We start from the raw sequence: 22,294 nt of genomic DNA, 5'->3' as shown, positions 1-22,294 counted from the left end.
TGGGAGAAAACGAACAATGATGGATAATAGATAGCATAGCAACTCTTGAACAAAAAAAGATTACATGTATAGTCACCCAATTCTTGGGGCAGTAGAATTATACAATTATCAAGGGCTTGGCCTTCGCACTGGGCGTCGTCTTACAGTGGTGGAGCGTGCGTTGTTTCCCACGTCCTCTTGCTCTACCGGTCACCCCTGGAGCTCCGCCTGGTCGACGGTTGTGCTCGCCAGCAAGTTATGGCACAAATCGACGCTTCCACTGCTGCAACCACCCCGGCTCAACCAGCTAGGCCTACTTGGTCCGTCAACGCACAACAACGCGACCCTCAGTCGTTTCTGGCTTTCGCAGTGAATACGTGGAAGATTGGCTCGACCATTACGACAGGGTGAGCGCTTACAACCATTGGGACGAGGCACATAAGCTCCGCAATGTGCTTTCTACCTAAGGGAGGTCGATAAAACGTGCTTTTTCAACCGTGGACGCGACTTTCTTGATGGTCGACTTTTACTGCCAGCTGCGCCAGATATCGGCACGTCTGCTGGGTGCTCCGAAGTAGCGAAACAGAAGCTCGCTGCCCGCATCCAGGGAGCAGACGATCTTACACCTCCTACACGAAAGATGTCCTGGCCCTCTGCCGACGCGCTCAGAGTGACATGTCAGAGGAGAACCGTATCCGCCATATCCTGAGGGCATCAACACCGTTGCCTTTAACGCTCGCTCTTGTGATTTAGAGCCCTGCTACAGTTCGTGATATCATCACCACATGCCAACGCCGTGCCACGCTCTCCTCGTTTCGTCTTCCACGCGCCTCCTGTGACGCTCGCCTTAGCGACAATGATCGATTGCGAGCGCTCATCCGCCTCATTGTGAGAGAGGCTTCACGCCATGCTCCCGCCAACACAGCCATTGCGTCTCTGAGCGCTCCTCATCCTCCCATTTGCGCGAGATCATTAAAAAAGAACGGGCGTCCCTGACAAGCGTCACGCGTGCCCGGTCCTCTGCGCCTGTTTGTGGGCCTTCTTATGCAGAGGTTGCTTCGCGGCCTCCGTTCCCAGTTCCATCCGCGCCTGCTGACGTTGTCTCTGACCACCTGACCTCAATGGCAGCGCAGGCCCCTGCAGAATCATGCTACTCTCCCTGGCGCCCTGCCCGGCCAGCATGTTTCTACTGTGACATTCGGGTCACATGTGCCGTTTCCTGCTGCCGGCGCCAGAAAGATGAACGACGTGGTTATAGCGCCTATGAGAGGGACTATGCTCCCAGATCCGACGCCTATACGTTTCTGGACCCTACATATCCTCGTCACGTCGCTCGCCCTCACCTCCACTGTCCCAAGGCATGTCTCGCTCTTCTCGCTCACCCCGTCGTCGTTCTCCGTCATCGTTCCGCCGTACTTCATCGCCCTTGCGTGCTGCCTCCAATTCTCTCGCCAACAATTCGCAAAACTAGAAGCTGCAGTTTTATTGCGATAGTAATTATATGGACACTCCAAGCGAATTTCTGCCGTCGCCGTAGGTTTCGTACAAAGTCCAACGGCGATAACACCGTCACTGCGCGCCGTACGCTGTGTGTGCGAGTGAAATCGTGTGAGGGTGAGCCGGCAACCGCAGCTTAATCTCGCGCACGCGAGAGAGGAAGGCGGCCGGAAGCGCCCGGTCTTCGTTTTCACGTGGGGCACAGGAGAAGGCGACGGAGACGATGGCTGTGGGGGAGGGGGAAGGGGGGAGGGGGGGGGGCGAGGGGTGTGCGTTCTGCTTTTGGTGGCTGCTGCTGACGGAGCTGCACCGCAGGCCCGTATCTTGAAAGCCATCGGCTAAGTGGCCGAACTGTGCGCCCGCGGGGCCTCATCTTCAAAGCGATCGGCGATAGGTACAAGTGCCCCGCGCCAAGTGTTGGTAGCTTCGTATGCGCTGCGCTTTCGACGTTCGCGTTGTAGCGAGACGAAAGACAGCGCGAAGGTCAATCCTCCCGCTGCTGCTGCGACGCTTTCTCACTCCAGCGTTTTGACGAGTTTCCATGGTTCTCGAGCACGACGTGTCCATGTTTACCTGTGCGCACGTGTCACCGTACTTGTTTATTTAGTTAGTAAGAGAATATTTACAACTTTGTACGGCCAATAACCTACTATCCTTACTTCGTAAGCTGTCTACCAGTTTGCTATCGCAATTGATGCTCCGCCTTTCGGGCGAAACTGCGCCTTTTTTGAGGAGAAACTGATTCTTTGCGAACTGTCCCATTTCTCCTGCTCGCCCGGCAAATTTACTCGCTGTTTGTGTGGAAGGTGTTTCCGTCGACGCCCTTATAGACACTGGTGCCACCATCTCTGTTAACTACGCTTCCATCTACGAAAAGTGCAAACTCCGTATGTTGGCCCGGCCTTATGTTGTGCAATGAAAGTCGGATTTATTCTACCGGACAGTGTACCGCTCGTGTCCTTATTGACGGAAGTCGTCATCTATACTGCTCACTGTGCTTTTGTCGTGCGCTCATCCGATCATCTTAGGCTGGGATTTCTTGCCAGCTGCGTCTTCTGTCATTTCGTTCGGACAACCACTTATACATAATACGAACAGCCAGCTCTCTGATGCTGCCGATTCGTCGCCGCCCCATCTTGTCACAGCAGCAGATTTTGTCCTTCCACCCACCCGGCATGCACGTATTCTTACCGTTAGATCAAGATAGAATATAGACGGCGACGCAGTCGTTTCCCCATATCAGAGCTTCATTTTTGGCGGAATCGCCATCGCCTCTTGTCTCGTGCGTTTTCCACGCGGCTGCGTCAGTCGACCGCCTACAACACGACACCAGAGCCACTTATGCTGCCGGAGGGGTCCACTGTTGGCATCCTTATCGACGCAGCAGCAGTATGTGTCGTCACTGCTTCACCTGTTTCGTCATTCGCGCAGTGTACACCCACGGAGGGTTCACCCGTGCTCTCAGAGCCACTTTGAGTTCAGACCTCAGCCCAACGCAGACTGATGCCTTGCTGATCATCTTAAGGAAACACCAAACTTGGTTTTACGTTTGTTCAGATGGCTTGGGTAAAACAACGGTATCCGCTCATCGCATCGAAACAGATGATCCCTTGTCTTTCGCCGCCGCCCTTACCGTGTATCGGCTTCCAACAGCAAAGTTATCGAAGACCAAGTCAACGACATGCTCGCGCGGAACGTTATAAGGCCTTCAGAAGCCCTTGGTCTTCTCCTATTGTCCTTGTTAAAAAAAGACGGCTCCGTACGCTTTTGCGTCGATTATAGGCACTAAACAAAATTACGCGTAAGGATGACTGTCCTATGCCTCGTATTGACGTGCTTTGGATACCTTACAAGGTGCCGAATACTTTTCGTGCCTCGACTTGCGCTCTGGCTATTGGCACATCCCGATTCATGAGCCCGACAAGAGAAGAAGGCGTTTGCAACACCTGATGGCATTTTCGAATTCAATGTGATGCCTTTTGGACTGTGCAATGTGCCAGCCACATTTGAACGAATGATCGTTACCGTACTGCGCGGTCTCAAATAGAAAACCTGCCTTTGTTGCCTGGACGACATTGTCATCTTTTCGACCAGCTTCTACCAGCACCTAGAACGTTTAGAGGACGTTCACACGTGTCTAGGCAAGGCCGCTCTCCAGCTCAATAATGTCGATTTGCGAGCCGCAGCATCAAAGTATTAGGTCAGGTGGTCAGCAAGCACGGCATTCAGCCAGACCCCGACAAGGTCGCTGCTGTACAGCATTTCCCAAACCAACCACCCTAAAGACCTTTGCAGCTTTATCGGATTAGCATCGTACTTCCGCTGCTTTGTCCGTGACTTCGCTACTATCGCAGCTCCTCTTCATAAACTTCTGACCACGACCAAACCTTTACCTGGAAGGATGAATGTGAAGCCACCTTTCAGACCCTCCAGCGTTGTCTCATGTCAGGACCAGTGCTTCGCCACTTTGATCCCGCAGTCTCTAGTTGCCTACACACTGACGTAAGTGGGCATGGCATCGCGCTGTCCTGCTGCAGCGAACCACGCGTCTGAAGAGCAAGTCGTGGCCTACGCGAGCCGTACTCTTTCTTCTGCTGAGCGAAATTATACCATCACTGAAAAGGATGCCTTGCCATCGTATGGTCCATACAAAGTTTCGCCCCTATTTATATGGCCGCCATTCCACAATTGTGACTGACCATCATGCTCTGTGCTGGTTATCCTCCCTGAAGAATTTGTCCGGACGCCTCAGCCGTTGGGTGCTGCGTTTACAGGAGTACGACTCCACTGTCACATATAGGTCAGGCAGGCAAGACCAAGATGCTGACGCTTTGTCTCGCTGCCCACTGTCGCCAAATGCCCATGTTTCACCTTCCATCTGTTCGGAACCGCCCAGCCAACTGACCAAACCGATGGCTATTAGCCCGATACGGTTCGTAACCTCAATAGACATTCATTGATCCGGAGACCTCGCCTTCCTCCAACGTGTAGATACATCATCATCATCATCGTCATCATCATCATCATCCTATATTTTATGTACACTGCAGGACGAAGACCTCTCCCTGCGATCTCCAATTACCCTGTCTTGCGCTAGCGTATTCCAACTTGCGCCTGCAAATTTCCTCCCAACAGCCGCTTAAGACGAGAACTTGCACCTTTTAAACTGCATGGTGGTTGAATATTTCGGCCAGTTTACCACTCTACCGGTAAGTGATGGGTCCCGGTCGTCCCTCGTTCATTAGACTACAAGTTTACAAGCGTTTCACGACGACGCAACAGCTGGCCACTTAGGATTTCACAAAACGTACGACCGCATTAGGGCTCGCTGTTTTTGGCCTGGCCTGTCCACTAGTGTTGCCAAGTATGTCGGTTCGTGCGCGTCAAGCCAACACCGAAAACGTTCGGCATCTTTTCGCGCCGGCCCTTTAGAACCATTGCCGTGCCCGTCCGTTCCCTTCGAATTCGTGGAGATAGACTTATACGGACCCCTTCCGCTTACACCCGCGGGTCACCGCTGGATTGTCATCGCCGTAGACTATCCCACTCGCTATGCTGAGACGGCAGCTCGTCCTTCTGGTGCTGCCTCTGAAGTCGCCGTGTTTGTCCTGCACGCCATTATCTTGCGCCACCGCGCGCCTCGTGTTCTTCTGAGTGACCGCGGGTAGACATTTCTTTCGCATGTTCTTGCTGAAGTCCTCCAGGCCTCTAACACCATCCATAAGACTACATCAGCGCATCATCCCCAAACCAATGGTCTTACCGAGCGTTTCCGTCGAACTCTGTCCGACATGATCTCCATGTATGGTAAACCCGACCACAGAACTGGGACACTATACTTCCTTTCGTCCAGTTTGCTTTTACGCTGCCGTTCAACGCACACCGAACTACAGCCCCTATTCCCTCGTGTACGACAGTGCACCGTCCTTTGTTTCGGGCACCGCCTATCTCTCTACGCCTTCCGTCCCCCATCTACGTGTTTTCTGAAGAGTTCGCCGCCCGCATCGCCCACTGCCGTGAAATTGTGCGCGCCAACACCGCGACCATTCAGGACAAGCGTTGTCCGTTGTGACGCGACGCGTCGTGTCAGTTTTCTGCCCAGGCGCCAAAGTGCTCCTGTGAAGACCTGTTTCTGCGCCGGGGCTCTGTGAAAAATTTCTGCACAGGTATCTCGGCCCGTACACCGTGCTTGAAAGAACATCTGCCTTAAACTATCGCGTCACTCCTGTTAGCACGGCTACTGACCGCCGTTGCCGCATCACCGAAATCGTTCACCTCTCTCGCCTGAAGCAGTATCTTCGGCGTTCGTACCTTTTCTGAGTTGCGGCCCTGCCGACCGCTTTCGTGATTGGGAGGGGGGGTTATGTCAGCGCTAACTGCGTAGGTTGTCATCGTTTTCATTTGTATGTACCCATCCTCATAATCATCGTTTGTCCGCTTGATGCTCGCAGGCTAGTTCGCGCGGCTGCATTGAAATTCAAGGGAACTGATTTCGTACCGGGCGTCGTCTTGCAATATATATATATATATATATATATATTTATATATGTGTGTGTGTGTGTGTGTAACGTTGAGAGCACCACAAGGGGATTTGTGCAGAATTTTAACGTTTGCTGCATAATACTAGACACACTCTGTCACAACTTAAAACGGAATGAGAATGTCTCTCCGCAAATAACTTACTGTTAAACAACTTCAAAGGGCTTCCAACGCCTTTCCCGGGTGGGCGCTGTACCATCCTCTTTAGCCAGGAGCCTAGCAAGTGATTAGATCCCGATGCAGAGGGACACTGAGTATGACAAATCGGTTCTGCGGAAGCGTGCAAGGTGGAAGACGGCTCATGCAAGAAAATCTTGTCATTCACCTGACGCTAGCAGGAAGCTATAAAGGACATACGGGTTTCTCAGAAAGACGACGAATTTTTCTTCAGCTGCGAGAGAGAGAGAGAGAGAGAGATTCAACTTTTATTGGTGCCAGCACTATTTTTTTTCTTCTCCGGAACACATATTGCGTTTTTCTTTGTAGCTTTGTGAGGAGGATGACGGTCAGGAGGATGACAATTTTTTTCTTTCATGAGTCTTCCGCTACCTTGACGGCTCTGCAGAACTGGTTTACGAACTTTTAAAACACATGCCAAGTTCTGTGACCATATGGCCACGCATTTACAGAAATGCCACCTATCCGTCATTCGCCCTTGTTAGTTCTTGGTTTCCATATAGTCGTAAGTAGGGCTATTTTCTGTAGCAATCAGTGATCCGGTTATCGCCATTTCTTCTGGTCCCAGTTTGGCTACTTCTTTCTGGCTGTCGAGCGGCCGCTCAGTGTTCTAAATCTCGGTGCGGCAGGAACGGTGCAATGCTGTTTCAAAGTAAAATGAAATTTTGTTCCTGTATTTCTTTCATTTGCGTCATTTCACAATTTAGTAGGCCTATTAAACGTCTCCTACCAGCGCGACTAATTGAATTCGGGGGTTTTACGTGCCAAAGCCACGATTTGATTATGAGGCACGCCGTAGTGGGGGACTACGGATTATTTTGATCACCGGGGGAATCTTTAACGGGCCCCAATGCACAGGACACGGGCGTTTGCGCATTTCGCCCGCATCTAAATGCGTCCTCCGCGGCCTGGATTCGATCCCGCGACCTCGTGCTTAGCAGCGCAACAGCATAGCCGCTAAGCCACCGCGGCGGGTGCCAGCGCGATAAGTTACTGGCGTTTGACTGCATATTATTGTGGACAGTTTTAACCCAGCTTACGTGTTTGCGGGCTCGATCAAATAATACGTGACTATTCATTTACCATTACCTGCGCGGATTCACCCCTTCATGAGACGCAATTTTCGTTGCGTACTTTTCAGCTACAAGAGAGCCCGTATCATAAAGTATACACGTGACATATTTCTGCATACCCACCTAAAGATGCACAGTTGCAACGATAACTAGAGCAAGTAAACAATCACAAGGCCGCGTGCAATAAACAAGGGCTAACTAATCACTTTGTTAGAGTTCTTCACTTGAAAAATTGTCGTTTGAGCACAGTCCTTTCAAGCGGCAAAAAAGCAACTTGTTAACCTGGAACTATACAATCTGCCATATAACATGCATATTGAAATTCGTGCAGACCTCGTACGGCTGTGGACATTTTTATAGAGAGTTTTTAGGATATGGCAATATGTTCTACGTAGATTCCCAATTATACGTTTTGTGTTATCGAAAACGTAGCTCAGCTTGACTGTGCACCAGAACACTTTTCTTCATTGATTGCTCTTTAGAAATTTAGGAATCGATTTATCGTCGTTTCTAAAAGGACAGATAAGGTCGCTATGAAAAATTTGCTCTAGATAGGGGTTCTCATTTGTGCCGCATCTTCATGTAATGTTTATGGGCCTTAATAGTACTAACTAAAGGACAAAATTAGTGTTGAAAGTCATTCCAATTATTCACGTACGGTGCACCTATAGGAGAGGAACTCAGCGAACGTGTGAAGTATTTCGATATGGGACTTTGAGCACTCCACGTGAACAGAATGTTGAAAGCAGCGCTCGCATTATATTTGCAACAGTATCGACCACCTGAGTTTAAAACCTGCCCGTTATGGACTTTAATCATATAGGGGATCGACACAACCAGAGACAGCCATATGCCCCTGCGTCTCTAGGAAAACTGCACTTTGTACGAATAGATTTTCTCCCTGTGTCTTGCTTTTTGTACCTCGTTCTATCCGTTCTTATGAAATTGCAGAATATGTGAAGTTGAGCTTGTGCGTTCACGCAAATTCTTCTGTGCTCCGCACTAAATTGGCGACGGACCAAACATTGACTAATGACCATAAAGAGTGCTACAGTTTCTTTCTTGTTTTTCAGTACGACATCATCCACAATTAACTCGCAAGCAGCCATTCTATACGTTGATGTCATTGCTCCTCGGTGGAAGGGTACCGCACGTCACGTATTGTGGATTACACGTTGCACAGGTGAGATGAATCGCAGGAGCGTGGATTTAACTGGTAATTAACTGGGCTTTATGCTGGTATAAGTTAGGCTGCTCCGTGAATTGCAATCTGCTCGATTGTATCGCTGGAGGAGCACTGTTGCTGGGGCCCGCCCCGATTTGCTTCCTCGGACTTCGGCCTCCTCCCTCGCCGCATTCAAGTGGCGTGACCGGTGAAAGTGCGTGGTGGCGCGGGACGCACGATGTTCTCGTACGGCGGTTAGTCCTGTTGTTTTCTTTAATATACTACAAGTACAGCCTTTTTGCCCACAAGCTGACGGAAGCTTTTGCCATGGTAACACAACTCGGCTGTAAACAATTTTATTGAGATAGCCATTATATGGACACTCCAAGCGCATTTCTGCCGTAGGCGTCGCCTTCGTCATGGCCGTAATGTTTCGTGTAAAGTCCAAGGGCGATGCACACTCGCACACACGCTGTATGTGCGAGTGAAATTTTGCGAGGGTCAGCCGACTCGTGCTCAATGTCGCGCGCGCGCGGCAGGAAGGCGGGGTGGAATCGCGCCGTCTTCTGTGACGCGCGAGGCACCGAAGGAGGGAGGAGGGGGGGGGGGGGGGGGGAAGGCGTTCTACGCCGACGGCTGCTTCTTTCGGCGCGGGCGCCGTATCTTGAAAGCGATCTGCGACGTTTCCAAAGTACGCCACCCCGAGTGCCGGAAGCTTCGTATGCGCTGTGCTTTCGACTCTACCCGCACTGCACTTCGTCTACTCATTACTCATCACGTTCCCCTTAATTAAACCAATATAAACTGGGTACGTTGCTTAGTTCACCGCGGACTATGACGAACCTCGTTTAACGCATAAAACGAAAAAAAAGCGAGGGCTCAGTAACTACTTGCAATGCATACAACTACCGAGCAGGACCTTAACCGAGAAAGTGTAAAAGTGGATGGATGGATGGATGAATAACTTTTTAGTGTCCTTTAGGGCGCGTGCTAGCGCGCAGCAGGCCGCTCCCACGTCGGGACAGAAAGGCCGAGACCTCTCCGCCGCGTCCGGGCCCGTTGGACAGCCCATACTGTTCTTCGAGGTTGGGGCTGCGTAGAACCGCATCCCAACGTGAAGAAGAACTGTTGCTTTCATCGCCGCGTAACGCGGGACCCGCCAGAGCATGTGAGGTAACGCTCGCTAAGTCATTGCATAGTACACATGTGTTTGTTGTCTGAATTTCGGGGTACATTTTGTGAAGAAGTAGGGGGTTTTGGGATATGCCCCCGTCTGTAGAAGCCTTAGTGTTAAAGCCTGAGGTCTATTGAGTTTACAATGCGGGAGGGGGTAGATCCTACGAGCCAAGTAAAAATGCTTAGTAATTTCGTTGTACGAAAGAGGAGAGTCCCGATAGTCAGTACCCCCAACGTCACGCTGCCCGGTACTCGTAGCTACGCGGTTGATAATTCCTCGCGCAGCATTGTGTGCCGACTCATTGAGGTTGGGCGGGGCACCCTCGATCTGTCCCATGTGGGCTGGAAACCAGATCACTGTGTGTGGCTTGATCTGCTTGCTTTCTAGTATCCCTAGGGCCAGCTCGGATATAGTTCCTTTTGCAAATGCCCGAACGGCTGATCTCGAGTCACTGTAGATTGATGTCCTCTTGTCGTCCAATAAGGCCATCGCTATTGCAGCCTGCTCTGCGGTCTCAGAGGACGTCGTCCGAATCGAGATTGCGTTCGTTACTTTACTTTCATGGTCTACGCTAACCGCAGCGAAGGCCTGTCCGTCGGCGTAGCGAGCTGCGTCTACAAAACTGTTCTCCGAAGCCCGTTCCCGAGCCTTTTCCAGGAGGGCCTTCGCGCGCGCCCGACGTCTTCCCACGTTGTGTTCCGGATGGACGTTTCTTGGGATCGGGGCGACAGTGATGCGGTCCCGCTGCTCTCGAGGGATGCTGCAGAACTTTGTTTTGACTACTGTGGGGGGAACGCCCAGCTCCTGCAGGATGTGTCTTCCAGCTTGCGTGGTAGATAGCCTGACGAACTGGGCCCTCTCCTGCGCTTCCGCCAATTCCTCGAGCGTGTTATGCATGCCGAGTTGAAGTAAGCTTTCCGTGTGTGTGTATATGGGGAGGCCCAGGGCTCTCTTGATTGCCTTCCTGATTAATGCGTTCAGCTTATCCCGCTCCGATCTTTGCCAGTTGTGCATGGCCGCGACGTAAGTGAAATGACACATTACGAACGCATGCACCAATCTCACGAGGTTGTCTTCTCCGAGGCCTTGCTGCCGGTTGGCCACTCTTCTTATTAATCTGATGGCATTGTCCGTCTTCTTAGTGAGACGCAGCACTGTCTGGTTGTTAGAGCCACTCGACTCGACCATCATGCCGAGAATCCGGATGGCATCCACCCTCGGAATATAGCCTCCGTCGTTTGTCCGTAGTTTGATGTCGCATTCGGCGAGTGGCTTCCATCCCTTTGGTTTGGGGCCTCTGCGCTTGGGTCGATATAGTAGCAGTTCCGACTTGTGAGGTGAGCACCGAAGGCCCGTGGACTCGAGGTATCTCTCGGTAGCATCAATCGCCTCTTGCAGGGCCGTCTCTACCTGTCCATCACTACCTCCCGTACACCAGATGGTAACGTCGTCTGCGTATATGGTATGACTGATACCGTCGATAGCAGAGAGTTTCCTGGATAGACCAATCATGGCGAGGTTAAAGAGGGTTGGGGATATGACTGCCCCTTGTGGCGTCCCCTTAGACCCCAGCTTGATCAGTCTGAAGTCAGGTCCCCGATCTTTAGGGTGGCTTCTCTGTCTGACAGAAAGATTTCGTGTAGGAATGGAAGTGCTTCCCCAGGTTAAGGCTCGAGATTGTGTCTAAAACGAACGAGTGAAGAATGTTGTCAAAGGCCTTTTCCAGATCTAGACCTAGTATGGCTCTCGTGTCCCGCGTATTAGAGTCAATAATGTGATGCTTGATGAGCTTCATCGCGTCCTGCGTCGATAGTCCAGCCCTGAAGCCGATCATGTTGTATGGGTAAATGTCGTGCTCCTCCAGGTAGCGAGAAAGCCTGTTTAGGATTGCGTGTTCAGCAACCTTCCCCACGCACGATGTGAGCGAAATTGGGCGGAGGTTATCGAGGCTGGGCGGCTTGCCTGGCTTGGGGATGAGAATGGTGTTGGCCGATTTCCACATTTCCGGAACCATACCACTGCTCCATGCTTGGTTAATGATGTTAATGATGCTTGGTTAATGATGGCTGGCTTAAACAGCTTCGCTGTTAGGAGTTTAACAATGAGGTCAGTGTAAACGCCGAAGGTGGCTGCGCGCGGGGCTATGAGCATATGGATGCTCTCAAAGGAAACAGGGGTGCTATTCCGGACATTGTCAACTTCCGTCATAGTATCGAATTCTGCAACGGCGGCACTTAGAGCCAATCAGATAGACCGTAACTTCCCTGTGAACCAATCAGAGCTGACAAGATGGTGAATTTGGCAGTAAAGTGGAATTTGACATCGTTGAGAATAGCAATCCAGGAAAGAAACAGCGTCAACCTAGTAAGAAATGATCAAGTGATTTTATTTCATTTCACAAGAGACACAGACTTCATTTATTTATTGCTTCCTAATGCGTATTGGCGAGTGGCTTTAAATAGACACGTACGAATGCATGCGGCATGATTTTGACTTTGAGAGGTTCAGTGTTGTGGGACTTCTTCGTAAAGAAGGCTGGAAGAAAATTAGGTGCTAGTACGCGCCAAGGACAAGAAAGAGAACATGACAAACCGGCGCTTTATCCTGGCTATTTATTTTTGTCATTTACGTCTTTCCGTGCCTAATTAAGTCTCATCCTAGGAAATTACACCAATTAGCCAATTTATTTTTCAATAACTTCGTAAAACATGTGCGTATTCGCAGCGTTACTGTGCCATCGCGATTCGTCTCATAAATGACATCGGAGCCAAAATTCCACAGTCGACACCACCTTGTTCCTTTCTTACAAAAGCGGAAACAACCCAGACAGTATTCTTCTCTTCGTTGCGCATTGAGAGGCAAAATTGCAAGGCAAAATAGCGTTGGCACCAACCGATTCCTATAGTTTCAACGTCGGCATTTTAACGGTTAGCCTTGACTAGGTCAAGTCGGCTATTGGATGTCACCAGTGGCAATCGCACAGTTTCTGGTGTGTCCTGAGTGAATAGTGTGTAGCCGAACAAAGTAACATTCTTATAGTTACTGCGCTGCTTTTAAGGACGATTTAACGCACTCACCTGAAGCACCCTTACTCTTAAAGTCTTCGTTGAAGCATATTTAAAACGTCGTCGTATAAAATTAAAATTTATAAATTAAGAAATAAGCTCACCTTAAAGGTGCGTTAATTAGTAAAAGTTCCTAATTTTGAACAGCACGCCGACAGCCGGAAAAAACAAGTGGAGCAAACATCCTTCGTTTTCTGTCGTCGTCTTTCGGAGCGTGCACAGCGCATAAATATAAAAAAAATATATTTGAATATTTTTGGGCTGCAATAACATGCTTCTTTTTAAATATCTATTTATTACGTCAGGGTAAAACCGGAACAAAATAAATCAACAAAATGCGACAGCATCTCATTTGTACGAGTACTGGTTGGAGCTCCGTTAACATTACAGCTGTAAAGTTTTTGCCAGGAACAGGCCACGTGTGCACATATGCAATCACTCATTCACTTGAAAAGTTGGGCTGAAATGACGCTACTGATCATGAGCGACTTGCATTGTTGCAGTCAGCAATTTACAAAAGGTGCTGTGCCTACAGAAAATTTCTCCACAGGTCGCAGGTTGTGCCGAGGAAATCTTTCAGCAGGCTGTAGTTTCCAGGCTGAAGCCACGCAAAGTTTGGAGAAGTGGCAGAGAATGGCGGCCAGTACTGCAGCTCAGGAATTTTGGGCACCCTGGCACCGGAAGAGAAGCAAATAGTAGCGAGTTCTTTTCAACTGGTGCTGCTTGTAATATTTAGGAGACGTCTTTTAAAAACTATCTTATCTAGCTCATGCAAGGTGTTTTTTTTATAACTATACAGAACTAAAAAAAAAAAAATTACATGCAGCACATTTTCGTTCCTTGAACTGGACTGCTAATAATAGTGGATGTTATTCGCACAATAAATCAAAGTGCATAACTAAATAATTAACAAAGGTTGGAGAATTAGCTCATTAGCTAATTACTTAATGGCACATATTGTTATTTACGTATAGTTACCGCACTGCTTTTAAGGACGATTTAATGTACTTGCCTGAAGCCCCCTTACGAGATTGCAATGCATATCCACTTGGAACAAATTCTAAGGATGCCACCGGTTTTGATTTACGCTCCGTCAAACTTGCGGTGGAAATACATGCAATGCTCTTTCACTTAGTTCTTTTAACAAAACGCCGCTTTATGCATTAAAAAAAAAAGACTTGCATGCCAATCTTGAATAATCGCAAACTTTGGGAAAGAATATTTCGACACTACTTTCAGCGTGAAAATTTGTTCCAAGTGAATATGCCTTGCGCGCCCACCCGCGATAATTCGTAAATTGCAGTATGTGACGTAAAGTATTATTACTTGGAAACATTATTAATACAATTGTTATTTATTCGAGTAAGCATTTCAGTTACTCATGCCAGCTAATGTCCAGCTCTACGAGTAATACAGCTCAAGAGGACTAGAATTGTGCTATCTGCCGTTGCACTCGGTTCTGAAGCTGTATCACGATTGCCCCCGAGATGTGTAATCACGCAAGGCGAGCAATGAGAACGAGCGGGAAGAATAAAGGATCCGAGGCAGTGATGCGAGAGCTGGCGAAACATGTGCAGTAAGCGTGAGGGGTTTGTCTTAGTGAAAAGGGGCAGTTTTACTCTCCTTTCGAGAAGTAATACGTTTGTGGAAGCTGCGCGTCTCGGTGGTCAAATAGAGAGACTCGGCTTTTATTCCTCCTCTTACCTATGTACGTTCATAGTTTCCATTTTTACTCTTAGTAGAACCCAGATTGCTAGAACTCAGCTCCTCTGACCCGGTTCCCTTCTGTTCCCCTCCCCCTCCTTTTTTAATGGGAAACATTATATAGTAAGCTCTCAGCAATGCCACACAATGTCATTTTCAATTTGTTGTCCCACCTTAAAAATATTTCTTTTCCACTTACAAGTCTGGGAAAATAAGGCGGCAATCTTAAACTAGACCCCTAATAAGGTCTATAATATTCCAGATTATTAGGATATATGCAGTGGTTTATTAATGAAATTTTAAATAAATGTCTAGTTCGAAACCGAATCTTGTTTCTTTTTTAGGAGTATGAAGTGATAACAGGAGTTTGAAAACTGCGAATCTGTATTATCTATGTAGTAAGGGTTCATTTAAGGTGAGTCACATGACCATACGATAACTTTGGGGTCCTGGATCATCTGGGCATGAAGGCCACATCCCTCGCGACAAAGTCCGAAGCTCCGCTTCCTTCAGGCGCTAGAGGCGCCGCTACCACAAAGTTGGCGCGCACCTGTCGCGGAAGCATGTGCTCACTGGTGCAATGATTGGACAATAGGGCAATAGGACGGCATGCAGCAAATAGCTATACCACCACTCTCCAGAGCTGATCCTGCTCTCGGACTGTACACATGCCTCGACCAAAAAAGAAGGTTGTATGTGTGATACCACTTGACCCTTCCATATAATTTTTGGTCATTTAAATAAGGAGCCACTATATAATGATTCGCACGCCGATTATTCCCCTTAAGGGAGTTTCTACCATAATTTTTTTCTTTTTTTAAATTCCGGAAAGATTATATGCATAGTTCCTGCTTTCTTAAAAAAGCCAGGCACCCTGGATTGGCAGCGCTTGATAATAGGCGTACATTCTTTTCCGTTTCCGTTTTTTTTTTATCTCCACTTCTCGAAAGAACCCAACACCAGTTCCCCCACTTGTCACCCTTTCTGCCAACCTTCCGTTGACTCTCTTTTAATTACCGGTCGTGTTTATCAACTCCCCTCCCCCTTTTTTCAGTAGTCTGACATGAAATAATACCTCACGCCACGCACCGGCTTATTCTCTCCATCCTCCCCCATTAAAGGAGAGTGAGCTACGCGTACATAAAAGCGCTGCTGAGGAAAGCAGTTGTTGCCGGGACGAAGACAAGTCCTTTGTCGAAAGGTTAGCTTCCGCGAGATTCCTCGTTCGACTACTGCTCACCGCTATCCGGACTTATCGCCAATGGTCTCTACTAAAGCAATCCTTTAACTTCTTACTGCTAGATTCGTGCGCCTTTTCTCAAATTTATATTTGGGACAGCAGATTATTAGGCCTCACGCTATTCCCGAAGAAAACGCCAGCGTCATTCAGTAAACACGTGAAGCCGAGCGCTAGATCAAGAAGACCAGTTAAGACGAAGCGGGCGCGCTCAGTCATTGTCATTACATGTAGAAGAAGAAAACTTAATTTAGGACCACCTCCACAAGTGGAAAGGCAACGTGCTAGAACACGAAGAAGGCACGGATTCCGGTTATAACCAGCACACAGGTGTTGAGCGGACATCAGCCAGCCGTGGCTGGCGCGATCACACTCTCCGGGACCGCGATCACTCACCAGTTCATACAGCATCAGCAGAGTTGCTCAGAGGTAAACTTCTGGTCTTCCAGCCTATATTGATCGTAAGTTAAGCTCCTCGCGACATAATCAGAATTATCCTTTCTTTCTTCCTCCAATTTTCTCGGACGGCGGTGGAAACCAGAGGACGTCAAAACGACCAGCGGAGTGAGCCTAACAGCTATAACTGTTCGTTCCTTATGATACATTTTGTCCTAAACTTCTATTTTATTTTATTATTCACTAAATTTCTGTCTGCACGTGTTCTTGAATAATAGTTACTAAAAATCAATGAACGAATAATGTGCTACCTCATTTGCCCAATTATATATGACGATATATTCGCCCCAATGATTTTTGTAACAAGTGCTTTTTAAGAAATCGCTTGGTTATACTGCACCGACTGTAGGTAAACTGACTCCAGTTGTTTGAAAGATAATACCATAGCATGTCTCCGCAGGTTTGTTTCAAATGACTTCTCATAGAATGAAATAAAAACAAATTCGGCAGAGAAACTCAATATTGCTTACGTGCGGCAATGCGAAGGCATTATACCCTTTGTAGACATCGGAACGTCATGAACGCGCGCAATTCATGCACTCCTGACGTGCCGCCACCTCCTCCCCATTGGCTGCGCCGTCACGTGCCCAATGACGCACGCACTAGGCCACACCTTTAGTGCGCCACATCGCTGCGACGTGACGTGTGCAAACACGCGCGCACTAGGTCCACCTTTAGTAAGCCAGAACCGCAGAGCCGCCGTGCCGTCGGGGAAGCGTGCACCCCGGAGGCCCGGGTTCAGTTTCCTCCCAGACTGAAATGTACCAAACTTTCTTTTCAAAGCCATCAATTCGCTTTGTTAGCAGGAACCTCCCTAAGCATAAATCCGGGCATTTTTTTACGTGTTTTTACTCTTTGCGCCGTCGGCCATTTTTAGTATCACCGTGTGCCGACTAGGACGGATTTTCGCGTAATAGGTCATATAATGCTTTCGCATTAAAAGGTAAACAAATTTTATGATACATGGGACAAGTCAAACATTCCTCTCAATTATGGCGAAACTCTGGAGCATGGCGTGAGGGCGGGCCAGTAATATTTTGCTTCGGAGCAGCGTACGAGTACTCACCCGTTTTCGGCGAACGCTGCCAGGCTCTTCATGAGCACTGCGCTAAAGTTCCTGTCCTCGTCAGTGTACTTGTCCGGCTCCAAGAAAGGAATTCCGAAAGTGTACGGAACGTCATCCATGTGAGACGCTGCGACCCACTCTGGCAGCGTCGACTTCTTCGACCTATGTGCGAAAACTTGCGCGTACACGTTGATTGCAAACTTGGAGTGATCTTCAGCGAAAAATCGGCTTTGGCAGTATGCGTTGTGCTTGCCTAGGAAGTCAACAGCCTTATCTCTCAGCGCTATTTTGTTGCCTGGAGCGGCAGTGGCGACATAACCTTGGGCAAACGGCAACACTTTTTCTTTTACCCACATACGGAGCAGCTGTTCTACTTCAGCTTGCAACGTTTCCATGTCGATATCGCTTAGACAGGGATCGAGCAACCTTTGGTCGAATTGGTTCACGAATGCAAAGCTTCCCTCATTCGACGTGACGCTTACGACTGCGTCCACGGGAGAGAACGCACCTGCCTCGCTGGCGGCCGAAGGGAGCATAGGAATGAATTCACTCCTGAACGTGGGCATGAAGAATACTAGACCTGGTAGCATGGCGATAACCGTCGCTGCGTCGATACGATCGGCTGTTACGTTTCGGAGGCAGTCCAGAACACGCCGCGTATGCGTAGTGAGGTCTTGAAATGGGGTCGCGCATTCTACAATTGCCGCAACTTGGTTACCTTTGTAGACGCTGTCTGTCGCCGAGTCAGAATGAACGTTGATGTTTAATGTGCCGCTCATCAGGTACACGCGTCTGAACAGTCCCCTGCTCAGCGGTGAGAGGACGTGAGCGTGGGCCAGCATGGATCCGGAACTGACCCCGAAGAGTGTCACTTGGTCGGGGTCCCCACCGAACGCCGCGATATTGTCGCGGATCCACACAAGCACGAGCCGCTGGTCCCAAAGCCCCACATTGCCGGGCCCGTCTTCGGCGTCGCCTGACTCAAAGAAGCCGTACATAGAAGAGCGGAAGTCGCACGACACCACCACGAGGTCATTGAAGGCGGCCAACGCCGTGGCGTTGTATATGTCCACGTACGCCGAGCCCACCATGTACAAGCCGCCGTAGAACCATACCAGCACCGGTCTTCGCAGTGAGTCGGACGTGCTCGGTGTCCAAACGTTAAGATACAGGCAGTCCTCAGAAAACGGCACGGGGGCTTCGAAGCGGCCCGACTGAACAGGCTGCATGCAGGACTGCTTCGGCACCGTTGCGTCGTAGACGCCGTCCCAAGTAGTCAAAGGCACTGGTTTGCGAAACCTTCGGTTTCCGACGGGTGGAAGCGCGTAGGGAACGCCGAGAAACGTCTCAACAGGATTTCCAAATACGGCATTAGACCGGCCTCGCAATTTGCCCTGAGAGCTGGTAACGACGACGTCCGAAGCCGACAAGGTGTACACTACGAGAGTCGACGCAAGTACGAGCGCTTCCTTCTGCCACGCCATTTCTCGGGCGAACACCGTCGGACCTCTGAAGTGTGAGAAAACAAGAAAACACGTTTTTTATATGCCGCACGTCATACTGTACATTATGGTCACCTTTAATATGGTAACACTAAAAGAATAAATAAGCGTTCCGACTTCTTTTTAACACAAAAATAAAATAAATGTTGTCCTCACCAAAATGCAGTCGGCTCTTGGAGAGTAAATCCCCGTGGCTAGGAAAACATGAACTACCTATCCGCCACCAAACCACTACTGGAGTAATGGCTGTTACGCGTGCTTGCAAATAAATTCTGCTTTTTGTGAACGCGATGATCAGTTTATCACTTGCGCTAGTTTAACCGAACAATAATGAATGCCACGACTGCGATAGCAGACTGAACAATGCGCACTGCCCTTCCGTCGCACGTGTGCGGCAAATCAGGCAGGATGTTCATCGCGTCCGTTGTGGGAAACGTGCCGATTGCTTCGTTTTATTCCCATAAAAAGCGATCAGTCTCCGTCTTGTTCAAATAGGTGCGATTAAGGTTAACTTCCTGCATTTTGAAACTGTGGTTTGAAGAATAAGTGTGAACTGATTGTGTTTTATTGTGAGCATTCCGGGACGGGCGCTCTCAAATGTTTCGGCTGCAAGCTCCTTAAGCATGTTCCCCTAAAGTAAAACATAAGCCTTTAGTAGTACAACAAAGGGCTTGTTGTTTGACACGTATGTCTCATCTATGGCCACATCACTAACTATATACTTTATTACTGACATCGGAATAAATTCTTGAGACGTTTCCACGAAGTGCTAGTCGTATTAGATAGCGCTGGATTCTTCTAGAACAGAAAAACAGAGGTTTATACTTTATTTGCTGTTCTCGCACACGTCCTCGGAAATGATAACACTGTTTTTATAAGATATAATTTAAGATTTCTGGCCTATTTCTCTAATACGAGGCGACTCGGAAGCATTCTTTATTGTTGAACATAACAGCAACATGGTCTGCAGTGCTTAGCACAATGAGTATACAATGAAGGCAAACTGCGGACGGGACCAGCTAGGCACGAGCATGCAGGCCTTGCACACCCGGTGGTGCTTACGATGCCACCCGACAGAACATCGTTATTCAGAAGGAAATAGTTATGAGGTCAGTGCTAGGCGTCACGAGCCTAGTCAATAAACTCGTTGTTTAGAACGCTGTATAAGAGCATAAAAGACATTTGCGTTTTTGGAAATGATTAGCGTTTCTTTTATTTTCGGTTCTAAAAACGGGTAAAATTGCGTGCCTCTAGTTTCTGCGGTATTTTCGGTGAGTACGTATACAACGGAAAGCTCGCCAGTGTCTTTATCATGTACTCATATAAATAATCACCGCTCTTTCCTATCCTGACAAGAGTTACGCAAAGCTTGAGAATATTTTGTTAGCAGTGTGCTTTGCTCAGGTTTGCAGCGTTTCACTGTCATGTTTCTGAGACTGGTCTGAGATCACTGTCCTGGAATCGCTACACGATTTTTTACACGAACACAGTAACCGTTTTCAGTGCACCATTATGCGTGGAGACTTTGCACCTGCCAAAGATAAACTGAGACCTTTTGTGTGCAGAGCCATCAAGTACGCATACTGAATCCCTCCTGCATTTAGCTTTCTCTTTTAATCTTAAACAGATCGCAGATGAGCCGACACGTGTTCAGTCAAACTCAAGTGCACTTCTCGACCTTGTTCACATACAACAACAATGTAGCGAGAAAAAATTGGAGGACGCTTTTCACCTTTAAGAGTAAAACGCGATAGCGTAATCAGGACCCGTTCGCATAGTAGGTCTGGTAGAAATGCTGAAAAAGGGGTTTGTGTTTGAGTTTCATCGTAGCAGAATTAGGTTTTCTCGCACATTCAAATTACAATCCGACGCCGATTGGTAAACAATCCGACGGCGAATCCGACGCCGAATGGTAAAGTCGTACTTTACCATTTTCCTGACGGATTTCGCTGTGAGAAATTCAATTTTTGTTCACCAAAACTTTGCACCACGTAGAGGGCCTGCGCGGTCTGGGTATTTTGGGATGATTTTCTACTCCACCCGCATCGCACGCCGACGCCGGTTGCCGACGCCGGATTTTCTGCGACACATTGCCCTTAACGCTATCGCGTTGAAATTTACGATCACTGGAGTAGTGAAGGAAATGAATTTGTGCAACCCGGTCAGTCTATGCAATCAAAAGGTACAGTGAACAGTGAGATACTGTGAAACTGCCGCAGTAAGACTCGATTCCGGAAGGACTGACAGAACGTTTATTGTTTACGAATCCCATATTTTAGATGCGAAGTCACAGATGCGATGTCACTCCCTCCCTCCCTCGATCCATCCATCCATCCTCCGTGCGGCGTCCGCACCCCTACTGCGCATGCGCATCCTCCTCCCCCTCCTCTCCTCTCCCACGCTCCTCTCCGGATTGCGCAACGAATGGCAATAATGCGAAGCAGCTTAGGTTAGAGGCGCGACGGTAGGCGCCCCAGAGGCACCGGCAACAGTCACCAACGCCGCGCGCGTTCGGTGCGAACGCGGGCAAAACGCCGACGGCGTCGACAACAGTTCTGCGCGTTGCTGGTGCTGCTGCATGTCCAAGTTTATACAGCTGATAAAACTACCTTGAGTCGACCCTATGGCTGCTTCGCATACTACTCAGGGTTCCCCTACGGGAAGATGGTGTAATTTTTTAAAGCGAAGCTTTATATGGCTAGGCGAAACGAAAAACGCGTTTAGTTGCCTGTCCACAGAAAACTACCACCATCAGCATTGGCTCGAGCGTCATTGCAGTGGTATAGTGCCTAGAATACACTTACATTCTAGGCACTATAGCAGTGGCTAGCGTCGTCGTCTTCTTCCGCAGCTGGATCGTCGGCGCCCATCGGGATGCGCTCGTGCCACTGCTCCCACGTTCGTCGTCGTCGTCTTCTTCCACAGCTGGCTGCGTTGCCGCTCATCATTCCAGCGTAGAATTTCATTTCTCTTATGTCGTCGTAATGGGGAGGCCGCATTTACAGGGTTATGAGCCATTGCTTAAGGGGGTATGGACCATTCATTATCTTACGTAACGGATAGATTTAAAATTTTGAAGCAATTTAATGTCGAAGAATCGCAAGCGGCAATAGCGAGCAAATGCTGCCAACCACGCAGCTGAGCAAACTCGAGACATCGAACGCTAGCGACAACAGCGGACTGCGGGCATACCGTCAGTGACGTCGTTCTCTCCGTCGCAACCAAACGTGCCTGTAACATCATTAAGAAACACAAAGACGTAACCAATAATTTAGAAATACTTTAATGAACCGTCGGGATTAACTCAGCGATAAACACCGGTGCCACAAGTTTCAGCTTCGCTGGTTAACCATCTGTACGGAGTGCTTGGGCGGTGATTTTCTTTTTATTTTTGTATAACTTAAGCGACTAAGTGTACCGTTGGGACGAGTGAAGCATATTTGTATTAAATTCGTTCTCCGGAGGTGCGCTGGTGGATTATGGCTTTATTCATGCCAAACGAATTATCATTTAGTCGTGCGGATTGCGACTCTTATCAGGATTTATGCCTTTATTCTACGCCTCCTCTCGCTTCAATGGGCGAGAAAATAAATTAATTCAATTTAGTTCAACGTCCGCGCTTTGAGAGATCGCATAGCGGAGAGCAGAATAATGCGC

The 22,294-nt window shown here is 48.7% G+C and overlaps 2 protein-coding genes across 2 annotated transcripts in view; both read right to left on the bottom strand.

Moving 5' to 3' along the window:
* The window catches only part of LOC119457068 (uncharacterized), an 86,618-nt gene that overhangs the window by 30,581 nt on the left and 33,743 nt on the right, over nt 1-22,294 (bottom strand). The window contains exons 4-6 of the mRNA XM_037718895.2: nt 17,854-18,642; nt 17,136-17,430; nt 13,206-13,343 (exon numbers count right to left, since the gene is read on the bottom strand). Coding sequence (XP_037574823.1) covers nt 13,206-13,343; nt 17,136-17,430; nt 17,854-18,642 — 1,222 coding nt within the window. The remainder of the gene's footprint in view (nt 1-13,205; nt 13,344-17,135; nt 17,431-17,853; nt 18,643-22,294) is intronic.
* Nucleotides 11,986-18,847, bottom strand: LOC125946455 (acetylcholinesterase-like). Its single transcript, XM_049669868.1, has 2 exons — nt 17,136-18,847; nt 11,986-13,343 (listed from the first exon to the last, which is right to left on the bottom strand). The coding sequence occupies exons 1-2, from the start codon at nt 18,617-18,619 to the stop codon at nt 13,202-13,204; spliced, it is 1,626 nt and encodes a 541-aa protein (XP_049525825.1). The 5' UTR covers nt 18,620-18,847; the 3' UTR covers nt 11,986-13,201.

Source organism: Dermacentor silvarum, chromosome 6 (assembly GCF_013339745.2).
Source record: "Dermacentor silvarum isolate Dsil-2018 chromosome 6, BIME_Dsil_1.4, whole genome shotgun sequence".
NCBI classification, from domain to species: domain Eukaryota; kingdom Metazoa; phylum Arthropoda; class Arachnida; order Ixodida; family Ixodidae; genus Dermacentor; species Dermacentor silvarum.
This window is presented reverse-complemented; position numbering and strand designations above follow the sequence as displayed.